Source organism: Panulirus ornatus, chromosome 57 (assembly GCF_036320965.1).
Source record: "Panulirus ornatus isolate Po-2019 chromosome 57, ASM3632096v1, whole genome shotgun sequence".
Classification (NCBI taxonomy): domain Eukaryota; kingdom Metazoa; phylum Arthropoda; class Malacostraca; order Decapoda; family Palinuridae; genus Panulirus; species Panulirus ornatus.
The window spans coordinates 18,081,171-18,102,396 of NC_092280.1; the positions used below are offsets into that span (position 1 = coordinate 18,081,171).

At 38.9% G+C, this 21,226-nt stretch overlaps 1 protein-coding gene across 1 annotated transcript in view; it reads right to left on the reverse strand.

Annotated features, from left to right (window-relative positions):
• Window positions 1-21,226, reverse strand: part of Rpn1 (regulatory particle non-ATPase 1) — a 62,630-nt gene that overhangs the window by 16,910 nt on the left and 24,494 nt on the right. The window contains exons 7-11 of the mRNA XM_071694508.1: window positions 18,831-19,038; window positions 14,660-14,868; window positions 12,002-12,278; window positions 6,854-6,975; window positions 4,091-4,277 (exon numbers count right to left, since the gene is read on the reverse strand). Coding sequence (XP_071550609.1) covers window positions 4,091-4,277; window positions 6,854-6,975; window positions 12,002-12,278; window positions 14,660-14,868; window positions 18,831-19,038 — 1,003 coding nt within the window. The remainder of the gene's footprint in view (window positions 1-4,090; window positions 4,278-6,853; window positions 6,976-12,001; window positions 12,279-14,659; window positions 14,869-18,830; window positions 19,039-21,226) is intronic.

Genomic DNA, 21,226 nt, shown 5'->3' on the forward strand with positions numbered 1-21,226 from the left:
TATTCAATCAAACCACCTCACACCACACATTGTCCTCAAACATTACATTTCCAACACATCCACCCTCCTCCGTACAACCCTATCTATAGCCCATGCCTTGCAACCATATAGCATTGTTGGAACTACTATTCCTTCAAACATACCCATTTTTGCCCTCTGAAATAATGTTCTCTCCTTCCATACATTCTTCATCGCACCCATATCCTTCGCCACTCCCCCACCCTGTGACTCACTTCTGCTTCCATGGTTACATTTGCTGCTAAGTCTACTCCCAGATATCTAAAACACTTCAATTCCTGTAATTTTACTCGATTCATACTTACATCCCAATTAACTTGTCCCTCAACCTGACTGATCCTAATAACTTTGCTCTTATTCAAATTTACACTCAATTTTCTCCTTTCGCAAACTTTTCCAAACTCAAGTCACCAATTCTTGCAGTTTCTCACTTAATCAGCCACTAGAGCTGTATCATCAGCAAACAACTGACTCACTTTCCAGGCCCTCTCATCCCCAACAGACTGTATACTTGCCCCACTCTCCAAAAGTCTAGCATTTACCTCCCTAGCCACCCCATCCATAAACAAATTAAACAACCATGGGGACATCACACCCTTGCAGCAGATCAACATTCACAGGGAACCAATCACTCGTACACATCTTACATCCTTGGTAAAAAACTTTTCGCTGCTTCTAGCAACTTACCTCCCACACCATATACTCTTAAGACCTTCCACAGATAATCTCTATCAACCCTGTCATATGCCTTCTCCAGATCCATAAATGCTACATACAATCCATCTGTATTTCTAAGTATTTTTCACACACAACCTACAAAGCAAACACCTGATCCACACATCTTCTACCACTTCTGAAACCACAATGCTCTTTCCCACATTATATAACCATGGTTTCATCTGGAAATGTTTTTAACCATCTGGCTCATCATTTTTAAATGCTTTTTGTGCTCATTCCTTGCAATCATTTTTTCAATGTTTGGCATAGCACCATAAATAAGCACATGGAGTTCCCTAAGGAGCAGTTCTTTCATCAATCCTCCTCAATATCTTCCTACATGACCCCTAACTACCTTCATCAAACCAGAGTTTGAAAGTTCTCTCATATACAGATCACCTCACATTTACATCACATCACAACATTACAGTAGCAACAACGAACCTGCAACACTACAGTACATGACTGGAACAATGGCTCACCGATCAAAGACTGTCTGTGTCTCCAAAGAAATCATCAGTCACCTTTTCAACCCCAGAAAGCCACGAATCCAATCTGCACTCTCCAGTCACCTTGAATGGACAGCCACTTTACCTCAATAAAACACTTAATTGTTCTGGGCATCACATATGATGTACACAACATACACTCACCACACCGCAAACATAAAAAAAAAAAACTCAGAACACTAACGGGTACCAGATTTGACAAAGGAAAAGAAAACTTTAGTATCCTCCACAAACAATTCATCTGCTCCATCCTAAACTACGCCTTACCTGCCTGGTTGTCCAGCCTCTCAAAAACAAAATAAAACAATGCTCCAAACCACTCAAAATGGAGCACTCAGAACACTGGATGCCTTGCAACTTAATACATTAACACCTACACAATGGAAAAAAATCCTAATATAATCCCCCTTCAACATGCCCGACACTCAACTCACTGCAACATCACAAGGCCCTTCTCATTCATAACTAATCTCTGACCCCTAAGCAGATATATAAAGCATAAGCCTCCCTCACACTTCAGCAACCTGTACTCACAGATCCTCCCTCTCCAAAAGACACAATATCCACAAAATATATACACAAAATGAACTCACAAACACTAAACAACTGCCTTCCTATCTCAGTCTTAAATGCCATCCCACCTAACATACAACCCATCAGAAACCACACTCCCAGATATACACGAGTCTACACTCTGCACATCACCTATCCCTGCAAAGCTACAAAGACCAATTCAACACATCCCAAGACCCTTCATACCCATGATTCAGCTACCACAATGAAAACATCATCACTATACTTCATGATCTGTGGTCTCACCTGTTGGGACTGAAGATAACCCTAGAAAAGATAGAAAGTACAACTAGGATAGGAGCAGCATAAACTAAATACCATCAGAACACTAACTGGCAAACATCTGGACAAGAAAAAGAATTCCTTAGCATCATCTACAAATATTTCATCTCCTAAACTCTAAACTACACCTCACCTGCCAGGGAGGAAATGATATGGGTGAGAATAGGGTGATGAAAGTAAGTGAACTTTGGAAATGTATGGCTTGTGTTAAGAGATACTAGGAGAAACTGAGTGTAGATGGGCAAAAGAAGAGTTACTGAAGCTAGGGAAGTGGGTGAAAAATGGGAAGATGTTTATGAAAGGAGTGCTAACATGAGAGAGAAATGTATGGCAAGCAGAAGGTGGTAGGTGGGCATATGAGAAAGGGTGGCAAGAGGTAGGATGATGAAGTAATGCTGCTAATGAGAAAAAAGTGAGGTGTATGGGCATTAACTAAAAGGAAGGAGGGTGAATGACTGGGGGAGATGTAAAAAAGAAATCATCAGGACAAGATGATGGTGCACGGGGCTAAAAAAGAGTGGACAAATGAGAGATGGCATGAGAAAGTATCTGTAAACTTCAGGGAGAATAAGATAATGTTTTGGAAGGAGGTTAACAGCAAGAAAAAACAAGTGACAAAATGGGAACACTAGTGAAGGCAACAAATGGGAAGTGTTAAAAGGCAGAGATGAGGTGAAGAGGATACAGAGTGAGTATTTTGAAAGCCTGCTGAATGTCTGATGATCGGGTTACAGATGTAGGGTGTTTAGGTTAGGGAAGTATGTGAAGTGAGAGAGTCGTAGCAAGTTGTTTTGTGAAAAGAGATGTGGAGAAAGTCTTGCATAAGATGAAATGTGGCAAGGTGCCTGGAGGTGATGGTACTGGTGATGAATTCATTAAAAAAAGGGGGTAACTGTATTGTTGATGAGTGAAACTGTGTAGATGGTGTAATGAATATATGGTATGGAAGGAGATCTATTAGAAGCAGGAAGGCATACTGATCAAAAAAGTAGGGCATGTGTGCGAGTAGGTAGAGAGGAGAGTGACTGGTTCCAGGTGAAAGTGGGTCTGCAGAAATGATATGAGATGTCACCATAGGCAGAATTTCATCCAAGTCATGAATCAGGTTAAGTTCCAGGTTAAGGTTTATAAAGGGCATAACTGAGATAAGATCCACAGTAATGGCTCTTGTGCTATTCAGTTCATTTGTTGCTAGGAAACATCTGGAAAGAGAAAACAGTTTGATGCATTTGACTGACCCCTACAGGTCAGGTCGTCTTCCAGTTAAGAGTCAGGTTATCTACTAGCTTAAACATTTGCAAAAGAGACATTAATCAAGCAAAATCCATACTAGATGCTCAGTAGCAAGTGCATGAAGGACACAGTTTTGATGGGTATGATCTGACTCAAAGGGAGCCCTACAAGACTATAGATGGATAACAAACAGATGGACAGATAAACAAAATGATTCTGAGATTTTGCTATGCAAGCAACAAAATAAAGTGTGAAAATGACAAAAGAAATGGAGTAACCCTCTCTAATATAGGATAGTAAAATAAAGACATAGCATGCTGGCATTCACATGACACAGACTTCATACTGGGATATAGACAGCATAAAGAATAGCATTCTTGGTGAACAGAGAAATGGAAAAGATGGTAGTACATAAAATAACTATGAGGATGTGATAAAACCACATGACAAAAGACAGAAATTTTCATCGTTTCAATAAAAATAAAAAACAAAGAGATATGGGACTAGGACAGTCAGAATCCAAGTGCAGGAAGAAACTAAGAAGCATCAGGGAACAACCAACAACAACTGTGAACAGATAAGATCCTACACAGACCATGCATCAGCATAGTGGTAAAGAACACGCTGAGAAATGTTATATTACATAAAAGACATGCATTTATATAAACTAATTCTATCAGCTGAGAACGTCAAATTGTGTGAAAAGGTACTCTGCTACTTCTAAGATAAGAGAACAAACACAGATTGCTGCAACTTACCAAGCACTGCTACTGCTTGTTGTGAGGAAAGGTCAACCTCCTTTTCTTCTCCCTTATCCTTATCTTTCTCTTTATCCTTGTCCTTATCTTTATCCTTATCTTTATCCTTATCCTTGTCCTTTTTGTCTTTAGATTTTGTTTCCTCTTGGTCATAATGATCGGTGCAGATATGTAGCATTTCTTGGACCTAAAGCAAAGACATCATAAAAGTTGTAGCAAACTTAAATAGAAATAATTGTCAAAGACACTCTGTAATCATGCCTCCCTTATTCCCTTTTCCTTCCAGTGCCCTTACTTCAGGTACAATCTTTGCTGGACGCCACAAAACCTCTCCAGAAACTGAGTAACCAGTAGGGTTAATGATAGAAACTAAACTGGGGCTAATGTATGCATAAAATAATTCTCTGGACTTCGTGTGAGTGTTTTTAATTACTTACTTGTAATGACCTACTTGTATTGTGTAGGCAAAGGGCTCTACATCCATGGGGCCTTATCTCTTGAGCTTTCACTACTATCATTCAACTTTTTACATATCTGTATGCTGTCTATATTTACAATTTCATCATTGTTTAATCCATTCATCCACTACTCTTATACTATACAAGTACTTCTTTATCTTAAGAGGTTCCTTTCTTGGTATCATATTTTGGCCTCTGACTGAATGTTCTATCCATGAACTTTCTGAAGAACAGTACAATATCTACAATAACTGGCTGTAATGAAGTCTCCCCTTACTCTACTCTCTTCCACTGTTGACAAATTTAAGGCCTTTAACTTAACCAAGTGTGGTAATCAAACTTGAGAAGCAAATTCTTTTCTTGGCCTAAGGAAATGATGTGAACAGCTTGCTGAATATTTCCTTATCCACATACATGAATTTACTATTCTAATATTTACCAGAAGACTGGCAAATATGAAGACTGTGTGAGGTAAGGATGAAATGAACCATTTCTGGAGATATAGGAATAACTGTATAAACGGTTTTGAGAATGAGAGAAATGTAGTTGTAATGGGTGATATGAATATGAAAGTAGGATGTGCTGAAACTGGTGATAGTTGGTAAATGGGGAGTGCCTGTAGTAAATGAAAATGGAAGTTATCTTGTCGATTCTGAGAGGGGTTTATTCCAGGGAAACACCCTTTTTTCAGCAGAAGATGATCCACTGGTATACATGGAAAAGAAATGATGGAAGAGAAGAACAGATGGACTTGACTATGTGGCAACAGATGAAAGATTGAGAAAGGCCGTGCTAGATGCGTTAGTTGTGAGAGGATTCTTTAGAGACTGACAGCTTCGTGGTTCTTGTGGGGATAAGCATTAGGGAGAAGTACAGGTAAGGTGTGAGAAAGAATGGAGAGCTAAAGTGTTGGTATGTGAGAAGAGGAATCAAAAGAAATGCAGGGTGGAGTATGAAAGGAGGGTGACCAAAAGTTTAGATGGAAATGCAATGAATGTTGGGATGCAGTCATGAATGATTGTGGTATTGAAAGTTGTACAATTTGCAGTTGGATTCAAGGTCATGAGACACAGGAATAAAAAATGGAAATGCATGGTAAAAGAAGAGATTAGAGATGCTGTGGAAGAGAAAGAAAAGGCATATAGTACACTGCTCAAAAGGAATGTACCAGTGGAAGTTCAGCAAAGGAGGAGAGGAGAATACAAGATGTGTTATTGTAATCTTAAGAAGCTGATAGAAGAAAGCAAAGGAGAAGATGAAGATTTCAAAAAAAGTTGAGTGAAAATGTTATGGAAAATAAATTTTTGAATAAGAGTGAAACATTTATGTGAGAAATAAGAAGAGTTGCTGAATCAAAAGGAGGAAGTGAAAGGAAGGTGGATAGTGTGTTTTTAAGAAGTGATGAATGTGGGAGAAGGAGGCAGCTTTTTTTACTCCATGCTTCAAGGGTAAGCCCATCTCAGCTAGCAACCAGGTTAAAGTCTAATGACTTCATCTGCCAATGAGCACAGAGTATGTTGCCACAGTCCCATATTCACAGTATTGTGATGCTTTCCTCTTTTTGGCCATAGTTTATCAAATATATTAATTATCATGAGTTCTTCTTACAGTAATGTGCAGCCATCTCAGGCTACTCTTGGAAGAGGCAAAAGACTGTAGGTAAGTGCAAAAAAGTGGAGGCAAAACAAAAAAGAATCTCTATTGCTCGTACATCAGCTAAAAGATAAGTAACCTGTTGTTTCTTGTAAGCTGGGTTCTGCTTGTACTTGTGGCAAACTATCAAAGGTGATAAAAAGTGAACATGGTCAAAGAAATTAATTGTCAGTGGTAATGGGAAATGGGACACAATGTTTACACGAGTACAATAGTGTTTTCACAGATAACTGAAACTAATCAGCCTACTACACAACATACAATGCTACCTAAAATACATCCTAGGCTGAACACTACCAGTTATTTATATGGAAATATGCAATCAACTCTCAAACTTCAAGGTAAGTATATAAGATGCTTTCCTTTACATGAAGAAAATAAGAGAATCACTGTCTTTGGAAACGCTGCTAAGGTCATGTACATAATATAGCAGAATAGTATTTCATGTTTATTAACTAGGCTTCAAAACATGGACAAAGACAATAAAGATTTACTCTCCAACAGCACACTTCAGCGGATGTATTTCTCACAAATACTTAGTCAGCAACATACACGATATAAGCAGCAAAAATCTATCACACTCTCAAATCATAAAAACATATGCAACGGATGAAAATACAATATTTTCATACTCATTATATCATCAACTAACCTTTAGGACATTGCCAGAGCCAGCATAGGCACAAACTTCAATGAGTGTAGCAGTCATCTGGCGGAACGGGGCAGGAAGGTTCTCAATGCAAGAGAGAACAACCTCACACTTATCTTGGCATCCTGATGCAATCAATATTCACTTTCAATAACTAAGCAAGGATTCAATTTTCAACATATTACTATAAAAAATAATTCCTAATCTAATTTCTGAGAAAGTTTACAGATTCTGTTAAACTAAAAGACATACATAAAAATACATATGTTATAACACACATACCTTAACATTAATCCATTATTTCCATCTTTATATACTTGGTAGAGAACATGAGGCAATTGTACTGCCGACACATCCACCTTCCTCCACACATCCTCATTTATTGCCAATGCCTTGCATTCATACATCATTAGGATGATTAATACCTTCAAACGCACCTATTTTTGTCCTCTCTGATGACACTTGTTTCCATACATTCCTCAATCCTCCCAGAAATCTTCATTTTCTCATCCATCTTATGACTCACTTCAATGATTCTGTTTGCTGCCATATCCACTCCCAGGTTTCTAAGACATTCCACTCCCTCCAAATCTTCTCCATTCAAACTCACAACCCAACTACACCTACTTCTGCAATGCTAAACCTAATAGCCTTGCTTTTATTCACATTTACTCTTAACTTTATAGCTTCACAGAGTCTTCCAAACTCAGACACTAACTTCAGCAGTTTCTCTCTCATATTACCTTCCACATGACATCAACTATCATTTGCTTTCTCCAGATTCATATATGCCACATAAAAGCCTTTCTATTTCTCTAAGTATTTCTCACACTTATTCTTTAAAGTAAACACCTGATCTAACCATCTTGCACTGCTCCTGAAGCCACACTGTTCCTCTCCAATCTCATGCTCTCCTATATAACTTATCAGGTACACTCAACAAATTTATATCTATGTAGTCCAAATAATAACCTTTGTCCCTCTTGCCTTTAAACACTGGCACTGTATATGCAATCTGCCAATACTCAGGTGCCTCACCACTGAAAATCCCAACTGATCAACAACACAGTCATCCCTTTCTTAAGAAATTCAACTGCAATACCATCCATTTAACCTCCCTCGCCAGATTCATCTGATGCAAGGCTCTCACCACCTCTTCACTCTTCACCAAACCACTTTCCACGACTATCTCAATTCACATACCTTCCAGCCTTAAACAACCTACATCTGCCATCCTATCATCAAACACATTCAATAATCCTTAAAAATACTCATTCAATCTCCTCAACTCATCAGTACCTGTTACCACTTTCCCATACTTGCCCCCTTCACAAATGTTTTTGCCTAATACATCTATTATATCTAACTATATCTCTGATGCATGTTCCAATTGGAATTCCCTAAAAGGGGTGGCCATGGCAACAGAGTCACTGTAACCAAAGAACTCCAGTGCTGCTTCTTTGTCTTTAGTGTCACACATAACAGGCCACTGGCAGAGGGCAAGTCTGGTGCAGTGTTTGGAGAGACTCTTACCTAATGTTCTTAATGACTACTACTATCTAATGCTCCTGCCTAATACCTCTAACTAATTTTTCTACTGCCTAAATGTTCCTACCTAATACCTGTATCTGCTGCTCCTACCATTTTGCCAAAAGGCAGGGCTAACACATAGTGTTCACCGCAGGAAAATCTAGAGCTACACAAAATGGGCTGCATGAGTCAAGTGTAACATATGACAGGGAGAGATTCTACGTTTGTGGACAGAATGCCAGTATTCCACGTAAGTGAGGCAGAAAGGAAAGACTGCTACCTGGGTCAGAGGAGTGCAACTTGACAACGACTAAAGTGCAAGCTTACTAAGTACATGTCACTAACCCTCTTGATAATGTAAAATACCTCCCTGGTCGTTTGCTGCTGCTTACCAACTACAGACAACCATTTTTCACTGTAACTAAGAACTTTCCATTATTCAGCACTCCCAAGTTACAGCATTTGAAAAAAAAAGTGAGTAACTGCATGAAAATCTACCAGTTTTTCATCACTACTAGTAGCAACAGTGTATGAAATCTCTATTATGTATTGTTCTTGACTTAGTGTGAACTTGAATATGTCTGTATACAAACAGACAGACAGTGGGGTGATAAAATGCCCAGCTTCAACTTTTGTAGTGGAGGGACACATAAAAAAAAGCAGATTATCTTCTATTATTAGTAAAAAAATTAAGTAAACAAAGACTCTGACACAACTAAAAAAATTCTTATGATTCACTCCCTGCATCAAAGATGCCCCTAACAAACCTTTTAACTTTAAAAAACACTTTCTCTGCTCTCTATAAACAATCATGAACCTAGCATTCCAACATTAAATTGGTCAATTTCTTTCTTGGTTTACCTCTTCCTGATTTCTTTTTTTTTTTTTTTGCTTTGTCGCTGTCTCCCGCGTTTGCGAGGTAGCGCAAGGAAACAGACGAAAGAAATGGCCCAACCCACCCCCATACACATGTATATACATACGTCCACACACGCAAATATACATACCTACACAGCTTTCCATGGTTTACCCCAGACGCTTCACATGCCCCGATTCAATCCACTGACAGCACGTAAACCCCGGTATACCACATCGCTCCAATTCACTCTATTCCTTGCCCTCCTTTCACCCTCCTGCATGTTCAGGCCCCGATATTTTCAAATATGTACATAACTATGTCACTTGTAGTATTCATCCATGCACCTTCTGCAAATCTTTATTCAATGTTTCTTATATTGTCTTTCTTAAAGTATTCTACTCATTCTTGCAAAACTGTTCAGGGTATCCAACTCTAATGACCTTATTTATTATGTATTTTTCATACTATTCGCCATTTCCCGTGTTAGCAAGGTAGCATTAAGAACAGAGGACTGGGCCTTTGAGGGAATATCCTCATCTGGCCCCCTTCTCTGTTCCTTCTTTTTTTGTGGGGAAAAAAAAAAATGAGAGGGGGAGGAATTCTATCCCCCCACTCCCTTCCCTTTTAGTCGCCTTCTACGACACGCAGGGAATACATGGGAAATTCAGCTTTCACATACTGACATCCATGCTGGAATATGTTCTCCAACATGCAGGCTTCATACACACTTTACGCTTATACTTATTCCCTCCCAATCCTAAAAGCTCTATAATTACCTCCTGTACTAATCCCTTGCATGTATGCATGCATCTACTCTCAGCCTCTCCTTTCCCAATACTATCTTCAGTGGTACTCATTCCCAAGTACCATCCTTTTCAAACTTCACATATCAACATCAAAACTATCTGCTGATATAATGTTTACATCTGCTCTTAATTCCATGGAATAAAACAGGTAAACTTTCACATCACTCATATATACAAGTATTTTCAACCCATGCCCAGAGTGTTAAGATTAAACATTAACTGCCACACTTATGCAAAAACTTTTTACTTTTCAAGCTATCTCTATACAAAAAGCACTTCCACCGCATTCACTTCACTATCATTCATCTCCAATCACCATCTAAATATCTCCAGAAATAAATGCATCAACCCATTTTCTCCCAGATCTATCTTTTCTCTTTGTATTCTCAACTGTAATACGATGTATATTATTGTCAGGCATCCTATCGTCTGCCATACATTTAACAAGATCATACCATCTTCAGGGAATTTCATCTATTTACCTTTTTAATGATCTCTTTACAATACATATCTCTCTTATCATCTTTGTTCTTCACTCTGATCTCTCTTCCTAATTCCAACTATACTATACAAATCATCCATCTGCACTGCTCTCATTTCTTTTTACCTAAAATGACCTATTCATACTTGGGTTTCACATCAATCTATCACAACTGGGACAACTGCTCCTTCAGGTAAGATTTTGACATTCTGTAAGAGACATTTTTTCCCCATCTTACAAAAACTTTCAGCATATCTTCCATTTTTTCCCACTCTGCAAGACTACTCTCAACTTTAATTTTATCAATACCATCCTTACTAATGATTACTCCTAAATACCTAAACTTATCCTCAGCTCCCAGCTCTTCACCATTCAAACTGATATTAAACAGAAACATCCATCTTCCGGGAATTTCATCCATTTACCTTTTTAATGATTTCTTTACAATACATATCTCTCTTATCATCTTTGTTTTTCACTCTGATCTCTCTTCCTAATTCCAACTATACTCTGCAAATTATCCATCTGCACTGCTCTCATTTCTTTTTACCTAAAATGACCTATACATACTTGGGTTCGACATCTATCTATCACAACTGGGACAAGTACTCCTTCAGGTAAGATTTTGACATTCTGTAAGAGACATTCTTTTCCCATCTTACTAAAACTTTCAGTGTATCTTCCATTTTTTCCCACTCTGCAAGACTACTCTCAACTTTAATTTTATCAATACCATCCTTACTAATGATTACTCCTAAATACCTAAACTTATGCTCAGCTCCCAGCTTTTCACCATTCAAAGTGATATTATACAGAAACATCCAATCTCCCTCAAAAACTTGAGCCATGTCATACACAAACAGCAGCTGACTCACATCCCGACTCCTTCCCCAACCCTCAGCATACTATAGACCTGCTCCTCTCTCCAAAAGCCTCTCATTTAACTCCCTAACCACCTCATCTAAAGACAGATTAAACAGAGATAGTAAGATCGCACATCACTTGACAAAGACCCACTTTCACATGGAACTAGTCACCCTCCTCCCTTCCCACTTGAAGTTAAACCTTATTCCCATAATAAAAACTTATCACTGCTTCTAGTAGCTTTCCTTAATAACACCTTCCATAAGGAAGCTCTATCAACCATATGACATATTCATCCAGACCTATAAATGCAGCAAACAAATTCCTCTTTTTTCTAAGTATTTTCTCACACAAATTCAGCTCAAACTTGCCTGAGCAAATCATATCATTATTCTGCCTGAATCCTCTTAACATTCAGTGAACAAAAAGCATCATCAATTTAACTATAGTATCTTCCTAACTGTCTTACAGCAGCCCCATTTCAATTATATTTCATGCATTGCCCCATTCATTAACACACTGCACAACTATAGTGCCATAAAACATTAAATTTCATAAATAAGCAAATATACAACAGAAACTTTTGTTTCCCAATAAATGCAAATACTAACCTAAATATGCAAGAGCTAACCCCAAAGATATGAACCTTGCATAGGTCTCCTTAAGCTCTGTCTCAGATTTGGCCAATAGAGTGGTAACGAGCGCCTCCACCACCAACTGATTGGTGGTACCAACAGCAATCATCCCACATGCCAGAGCAGTGATACCTACAACTTCTAATGAACTCTTCTCATCTGCCAATACAGGTGTTAAGACTTTTAAGACAGCCTCCCGGTTGCTGCCAGCATAGGCAAGTCCCAAGCCTAAGATTGAACCGATGCGGATGACCTGTAATTGTTGAAAGAAATCAATGTAGATATTTTCCTCATATACAAAAAGTCTGTGCATTGCTTCACATATGACGATTTCAACTCTTTAACTATCTGATTCATTACACAGCTGTTGAGGGGTAGATCATGCAAAATCTAAGTGAGACATCCATTTCATTATCTGCAAATGTGTTCTTGTGATAAAACCTACATAGGTGAAAGTTTACTCTTGGTTCTCTTTCAACATAAACAGCTAATACACAAAAAATATCTGAGGAATGAAGTCCTACAATGTGAAAAAATGAAGATAAAATGGAATGGGCTCAGTGTACTCATAATCTTGTATAAAAATACATATGTGTATCTACAGGCCTGTGTCGAGAACATTATCTCGGAAAGCAAAAATGGGTATGTTTGAAGGAATAGTGGTTCCAACAATGTTGTATGGTTGCGAGGCGTGGGCTATGGATAGAGTAGTGCGCAGGAGGATGGATGTGGTGGAAATGAGATGTTTGAGGACAATGTGTGGTGTGAGGTGGTTTGATCGAGTGAGTAACGTAAGGGTAAGAGAGATGTGTGGAAATAAAAAGAGCGTGGTTGAGAGAGCAGAAGAGGGTGTTTTGAAGTGGTTTGGGCACATGGAGAGAATGAGTGAGGAAAGATTGACCAAGAGGATATATGTGTCGGAGGTGGAGGGAACGAGGAGAAGAGGGAGACCAAATTGGAGGTGGAAAGATGGAGTGAAAAAGATTTTGTGTGATCAGGGCCTGAACATGCAGGAGGGTGAAAGGAGGGCAAGGAATAGAGTGAATTGGAGCGATGTGGTATACCGGGGTTGACGTGCTGTCAGTGGATTGAATCAAGGCATGTGAAGCGGCTGGGGTAAACCATGGAAAGCTGTGTAGGTGTGTATATTTGCGTGTGTGGACGTATGTATATACATGTGTATGGGGGTGGGTTGGGCCATTTCTTTTGTCTGTTTCCTTGCGCTACCTCGCAAACGCGGGAGACAGCGACAAAGTATAATAAAAAAAAAAAAAAAATAATAAATCTACAGCCAAACATCTTGCACTTGATATCTGGGGACAAGAACAACAAGTTTAAACACCAGTAATTTTCATAGTCTTGTAAAAGCCAAAACTGTTTGAGAGATTTGGAATGCAAAAGGAATGAACTACAGAGTAGCAGAGTGGGTGAAACGTAATACTTTGAGGGGGCTTGGGCATGTGAAAAGAATGTAATTCATGGAGTTTATAAGGAGAGTGTATGACAATAAATTAAAGCAGTTGGTGTGAGAGAAAGGCCAACTGTGACACAGGGAAATAGAGTGAAAGAGTACTAGAAGGAGAGGAATGAAGGAAGAATGCATGGAATGTCATATGGGAGGGAGACATGCATGGACAGGAATATGAGGAAATTCTTGCCATAGTTATCACTTTGATGGGAGTTCCTAGAAGCAACAGGCATTAGAAATATAGAAAGATATGTATGTAAATCATTTTGGAAATATATTCTTAAATGCATAAACCACCACATTCAAGAATTAGCGAAAATAAAAATTACTAAAAATAAAAAAATTCTCTATGTACAGCTATCTGAAAGAAATTCTAAATGAATATTAATTACATAAATCATCAGGATTTGTTGAACAAAAGGAAAATTCTACTGATATGTAATTTTTGTTAGTACTGTTCTCTAAAAACAAGACAGTTTGATGGATGCCATGTAGGAATCTATGCATACATTATGCAAAGATTCCAAGATTGACTTGCCCTACTCCCAGGGGCTTCTATCAAAAACAGAAGAGAAATGCTGCTTATGTAGTGATTATCATTCTTCAATGAGTGATTTCTAATTGTGGAGTATAGCAGTATAGCCATAAAGGATATTGCTGAGGACAAGCTTTCAAAATGTTCCACAATTCTTTATGCTGAGGTAGCAAAGACTCAAAAATAAAAATCCTTTGCTAACTACAACTTAAAAATCAACTCATTAATTCAGCCTTGCAAAACTGAAAGAATGAGAACACAGGCCTATATGCCTATAAAAATGGACAACTATTACAGGGCTATTGCTATGATGATGGAATTAATGACATGTTGAAGGTTTGGGTGAATTTTTGGCTAGCTCTGATGGACTAGAGTTCTCTGGTAATTTTCGATAAAATTTATAGTAGGAAACTAGGTGAAGTTAGTGCAAATATGGACCTCCAATGCATATCTTCAAGCAAACAACCTTCCTCCAGAGAAACTGCTTCTTCCCCAAGCAGCCAAGGAAATCACAAACAAGGATAACAACATAGAAACGAGATAAGAAGCAGGAGAGAGCCCAGTTAACGAAAAGGATGATACAAAATTCATGATGCTGAAGGGTCACTGTACTTCTGTTAATATAACTCACCATAGCTTTATGTCCAATATAATCAGAAAGAAGAGCAAGAGCTGGGTCACATTCATTCCTAACACCACTGTTGACAATACCACAGGCTAGAAGGGCACCAGACTTGATGAAATCTTCAGAAGAATACAGGTACTTATCAATTTGCGTTAGACCTCCATCAACATCCCACAGGAGAATTAGTCCCAATGATGCTGTTGCACTTAACATCCCTGTGTGAGAAAAATATAATCTTATATTGTTCATACCAACTAGTTTAATTCTTCATCAATATTCTATCTCCAAATCTACCATAAATATACTCCATGTAAAAGTTCTAAAATCTGAAACCCCCCCTGACAGTTACATCTTCATTCTTTACTTTGAAATACTCCAAATTCCACGTATATCTACTGCACCTCATCTCTGTTGCAGAGGGCTGGAAATCTTCCCTTCCAGTTCTAACTTTTCCAAAAGAAAAAACAGAGAAGGGGGCCAAGTGAGGATTTTCCCTCTTAGGTTCATTCCTCTGTTCTTAACACTACCTCACTAATGTCGGAAATGGTGAATATGTATTCACTGCATCTCATCTCTGGTTGGTAAGGATACTCAGTATATGCATGGTTCATGGTGAAGTGCCTGAGGATTGGCGGAATGCATGCATAGTGCTGCCATTGTACAAAGGCAAAGGGGATAAAGGTGAGTGTTCAAATTACAGAGGTATAAGCTTGTTGAGTATTCCTGGGAAATTATATGGGAGGGTAATGATTGAGAGGGTAAATGCATGTACAGAGCATCAGATTGGGGAAGAGCAGTGTGGTTTCAGAAGTGGAAGAGGATGTGTGGATCAGGTGTTTGCTTTGTGCTTTGAAGAATGCATGTGAGAAATACTTAGAAAAAACAGATGGATTTGTATGCAGTATTTCTGGATCTGGAGAAGGCATATGATAGAGTTGATAGAGATGCTTTGTGGAAGGTATCAAGAGTATATGGTCTGGGAGGTAAGTTGCTAGAAGCAGTGAAAAGTTTTTATCAAGGATGTAAGGCATGTGTAAGAGTAGGAAGAGAGGAAAGTGATTGGTTCCTAATGAATGTCGGTTTGCAGCAGGGGTACATGATGTCTCCATGGTTGTTTAATTAGTTTATGGATGGGGTTGTTAAGGAGATGAATGCAAGAGTTTTGGAAAAAGGGGCAAGCATGCAGTCTGTTGTGGATGAGAGAGCTTGGGAAGTGAGTCAGTTGTTTGCTGACGATACAGCACTGGTGGCTGATTCAGGTGAGAAACTGCAGAAGTTGGTGACTGACTTTGGTAAAATGTATGAAAGAAGAAAGCTGGGAGTAAATGTGAATAAGAGCAAGATTATTAGGTTCAGTAGGGATGAGGGACAAGTTAATTGGGAGGTAAGTTTGAATGGAGAAAAACTGGAGGAAGTGAAGTGTTCTACATATCTGGGAGTGGATTTAGCAGCATTTGGAACCATGGAAGCAGAAGTGAACCACAGGGTGGAGAGGGGGCGAAGGTTCTGGGAGAATTGAAGAATGTGTGGAAGGCAAGAACATTATCTCGGAAAACAAAAATGAGTATGTTTGAAGGAATAATAGTTCCAACAATATTATATGGTTGCAAGGCATGGGCGATAGATAAGGTTGTGCAGAGGAGGGTGGATGTGATGGAAATGAGATGGTTGAGGACAATATACGGTGTGAGGCAGTTTGATCGTCTAAGTAATGAAAGGGTAAGAGAGATGTGTGGTAATAAAAAGAGTATGATTGAGAAAGCAGAAGAGGGTGTACTGAAATGGTTTGGTCACATGGAGAGAATGAGTGAGGAAGGATTGACAAAGAGGATATATGAGTCCGAGGTGGAGGGAATGAGGAGAAGTGGGAGATCAAATTGGAGGTGGGAGGATGGAGTGAAAAAGATTTTGAGCGATCAGGGCCTGAACATACAGGAGGGTGAAATGCGTGCAAGGAATAGAGTGAATTAGAACGATGTGGTATACTGGGATCGACGTGCTGCCAATGGATTGAACCAGGGTATGTGAAGCGTCTGGGGTAAAAAATGAAATGTTTTGTGGGGCCTGGATGTGGAAAGGGAGCTGTGATTTCGGTGCATTACACATGACAGCTAGAGACTGAGTGAACGAAGGTGGCCTTCACTGTGTTTTCCTAGCGCTACCTTGTGCACGTGGGGGGGAGGGAGATGCTGTTTCATATGTGGCAGGTTGGTGACGGGAATGGATGAAGGCAGCAAGTATGAATGTGTACATGTGTATATACGTATGTCTGTGTATGTATATGTATGTATATGTTGAAATGTATAGGTATTTACATGTGCGTGTGTGGGTGTTTATGTATATGCATGTGTATGTGGGTGGGTCAAGCCATTCTTTCATCTGTTTCCTTGCGCTGCCTCACTAATGCGGGAGACAGCAATTAAGTATAATAAATATGTAAATATTTTACATATATTTATTCGTCATACTTTGTTGCTGTCTCCCGCGTTAGCGAGGTAGCGCAAGGAAACAGATGAAAGGATGGCCCAACCCACTCACACATACATGTATATAAATAAACACTTTCTCCAGTTTTTCTCCATTCAAACTTACCTCTGAATTGACATGTCCCTCAACCCTACTAAACCTAATAACCTTGTTCTTATTCACATTTATACTCAGCTTTCTTCTTTCACACACTACCAAACTCAGTCACCGGCTTCTGCAGTTTCTCACCAGAATCAGCCTCCAGTGCTGTATCATCAGCAAACAACAACTGACACTTCCCAAGCCCTGTCATCCATAACAGACTGCATGCTTGCCCCTCTCCAAAACTCTTGCATTCACCTCCCTAACAACCCCATCCATAAACAAATTAAACAACCATGGAGACATCACGCACCCCTGCCGCAAACCGACATTCACCGGGACACCAATCACTCTCCTCTCTTCCTACTCGTACACATGCCTTATATCCTCGATAAAGACTTTTCACTGCTTCTAGCAACTTACCTCCCACACTGTATACTCTTAATACCTTCAACAGAGCATCTCTATCAACTGTATCATATGCCTTTTCTGGATCCATAAATGCTACATACAAATCCACCTGTTTTTCTAAGTATTTCTCAAATACATTCTTGAATGGAGAAAAACTGGAGGAAGTGAAGTGTTTTAGATATCTGGGAGTGGATCTGGCAGCGGATGGAACCATGTAAGCAGAAGTGAATCATAGGGTGGGGGAGGGGGCAAAAATTCTGGGAGCCTTGAAGAATGTTTGGAAGTCGAGAACATTATCTTGGAAAGCAAAAATGGGTATGTTTGAATGAATAGTGGTTCCAACAATGTTGTATGGTTGCGAGGCGTGGGCTATGGATAGAGTTGTGCGCAGGAGGGTGGATGTGCAGGAAATGAGATGTTTGAGGACAATATGTGGTGTGAGGTGGCTTGATCGAGTAAGTAATGTAAGGGTAAGAGAGATGTGTGGAAATAAAAAGAGTGTGGTTGAGAGAGCAGAAGAGGGTGTTTTGAAATGGTTTGGTCACATGGAGAGAATGAGTGAGGAAAGATTGACCAAGAGGATATATGTGTTGGAGGTGGAGGGAACGAGGAGAAGAGGGAGACCAAATTGGAGGTGGAAAGATGGAGTGAAAAAGATTTTGTGTGATCGGGGCTTGAACATGCAGGAGGGTGAAAGGAGGGCAAGGAATAGAGTGAATTGGAGCGATGTGGTATACCAGGGTTGACGTGCTGTCAGCGGATTGAATCAGGGCATGTGAGGCGTCTGGGGTAAACCATGGAAAGCTGTGTAGGTATGTATATTTGCGTGTGTGGACGTATGTATATACATGTGTATGGGGGTGGGTTGGGCCATTTCTTTCGTCTGTTTCCTTGCGCTACCTCGCAAACGCGGGAGACAGCGACAAAAAAAAAAGAAAAAAAAAATATAAAAAAACTATCTTCAGGGATAGGAGAAAAAGAATATTTCCCGAGTGTTATAAAAGGTGCCTACAAGGGGACTGATCAGGGGGCTGATAATCCTCTCTTCCCATTTTTATTTCAAATTTTCCAAAAGAAGGAACAGAGAAGGGGGCAAGGTGAGGATATTCCCTCAGAGGCTCAGTCCTTTGTTCTTAACGCTACCTCGCTAATGTGAGAAACGGCAAATATGTATGAAAAAAATAAATAAAAAACTCACCATGTTCTTTATTCTTGTAAAGCCACTTATTACCATCTTCAGTTAGAAGTTTGTCTGTTCCAAAGGCAGCATTAACAAAGCCATTGACAAATGATGAAGCAAGGTTTTGACGTGCAGAATCCACCTGACCTGGGCCAAAGGTAGGACGATTGTTCTCCAAATGCGACTTATAAATATCTTCTGGAGTTTTGGGGTCCATAATGTCCAGCTGGAATAATAAATTTACATTAAAATTAAGAAGAGAAAAACAAAATAACAATATCATCAGATCTTAACCAACAACAGGCATGATACTTTGAATACTTAACCGTCACATAACTGAAGTTTACCATCAAGAAAAATGTCAGTTCTCTTCCCTCATCATAATTTCACATATGTATTTATGGTGATCATGGTTCAGTAATTGCATTTTTGTACATATACCTGGCACACATCAGTGCTGACCTTTATGAAACTTATTTACAAGCTGCTCCAGAATGTGTTTTTCATCACTCTTACATATACTTTGACTATATGTGATGTTGGACTAACTGATCTGCTTTGCCTGAATCCCATCATTAGAAGTTCTGCTATTGTCATTTTTCCACATGAAATATAACTGGGATCCCATTAGGTTCTGCTGCTGAATTCTAAGTCAGTCAGTTACTTCAATTATGTTCCTCTTTTAAGTCAGTCAGTTACTTCAATTATGTTCCTCTTTTAAGTCAGTCAGTTACTTCAATTATGTTCCTCTTTTATTATTCTAAGTCAGTTAGTTACTTCAATCATGTTCCTCTTTTATCATCTTAACACACCTATTCCTTGATTTACAAATGGGTTACATTCCTTAACAGCTTTCCTTAAATTCACCTTCCATAAAGTGATACATACTGTATTTTCCCAATGACTTCCATTATATTAATGGAGATGAAATGCAACGGAAATATTTTCTTACCTAAGACGTAATACAATCAAATTACAGGTATTCAAACATATTCAGGTTAGAGTCCATACCCTCTGGCAAGTCATTCACATAGATCAAGAAAATCAACAGTCCCACAGCAAAATCCTACAACACTCCACTGATGATTCCAGCCTATTTCAAGAAGGCTCCTCTGACATGCATACTTCGTTCCCAACCATATAATCTCTCCATCAGAGGAGTGTCTTCCTTATTCCTGCCCAGTAATCCAGCTCCTTAATCATCCTCCCATGATATGTATATGTCATATGCTTTGTGGAAGTCCATATACAAACAATCCAGAGTTCACTTTCTCACGGAAATATAAAATGTTCATTAAACATAACCTTCTTTCCCTAAAACTATGCTGTCTTTCACTCAGATTGTTTCTCCTCTGTAGAAAGTCATCCATTTGCTTTCTTATTATCTTTTCCAAAACCTTACAAATGACACCTGTTAGTGCACCACAAGCTTTGTAAGGGAATGGACCTTTCAGTACTTTGGTAAAGTCATTTCTAGATATCTCAATATTTTCTAAAACCTGCTCTCCATTCCATCTTACTGAAGATGGGGCTACAGTGACTTACAACATACATTACAATTCCTCATATTCTTACATCATCCCCTAGAATTACTCCTTCTGAATAGTTTAGCCTGATTATCTGCTCTCTAATTAAACTGACAACCTATTCCTGATAAATTCAGGGTGAAGTTTTGTATCTTTTTTCTGCAGCCACCCAAAGTATTCTTTGTGAAGTCTCTTTATTCCTCCTTTCTCATCATGCTATTCTTATTCTTTGCTGTCATATAATCAAGTAACAGCTGGCTGGCTGGAATGTCCCCTATATCTTCATCACTGCACAACTTGAAGGTCCTTTGCTTTTTGACATTATTCATTAAACGATTCTTTCCTCTTTCTCAACACTCCCTCTGTCTTTAAGGCTAAAAGTTCCCATATTAATCCTCCTTCACCATAAACAGAACTCTTTATACTGTACACACTCGGACAAATGCTCTTCTTACAACTTCATAAATTTCCGTATGCTATCTACATTTACCATGTCCTCAATAATTTTATTCAATTAATCGAAACCTCTTATACTATCAAAGTAAGACTTCATATCTTTTGTAACAAATTTTTACCTTAATATGTTATTTCTTTAGTTCCATCCCTACATCCCTTGAAGAACTGTTCATTATGTATGTCATGATCAGTTTGAAAAACTTAGAAGTTGTGAGTAGGTCATCCTCATTCTTTTCTCTTCCAAGTCTTTCCCTGTAACTAAGCTTTCTTCTTTCAAGTGTGTGTGTTTGTGAGTCTGGAAATTTTACAGCTGCCTGAAAGTACAGAGGATCATGTGGGTCACTACCTGGCCTCCAGTACACTTTGCCTCTATGGCTGCCAGTAACATTAAATGTAGCCTCATCAGACCACAACACTCCTCCACATTTCATC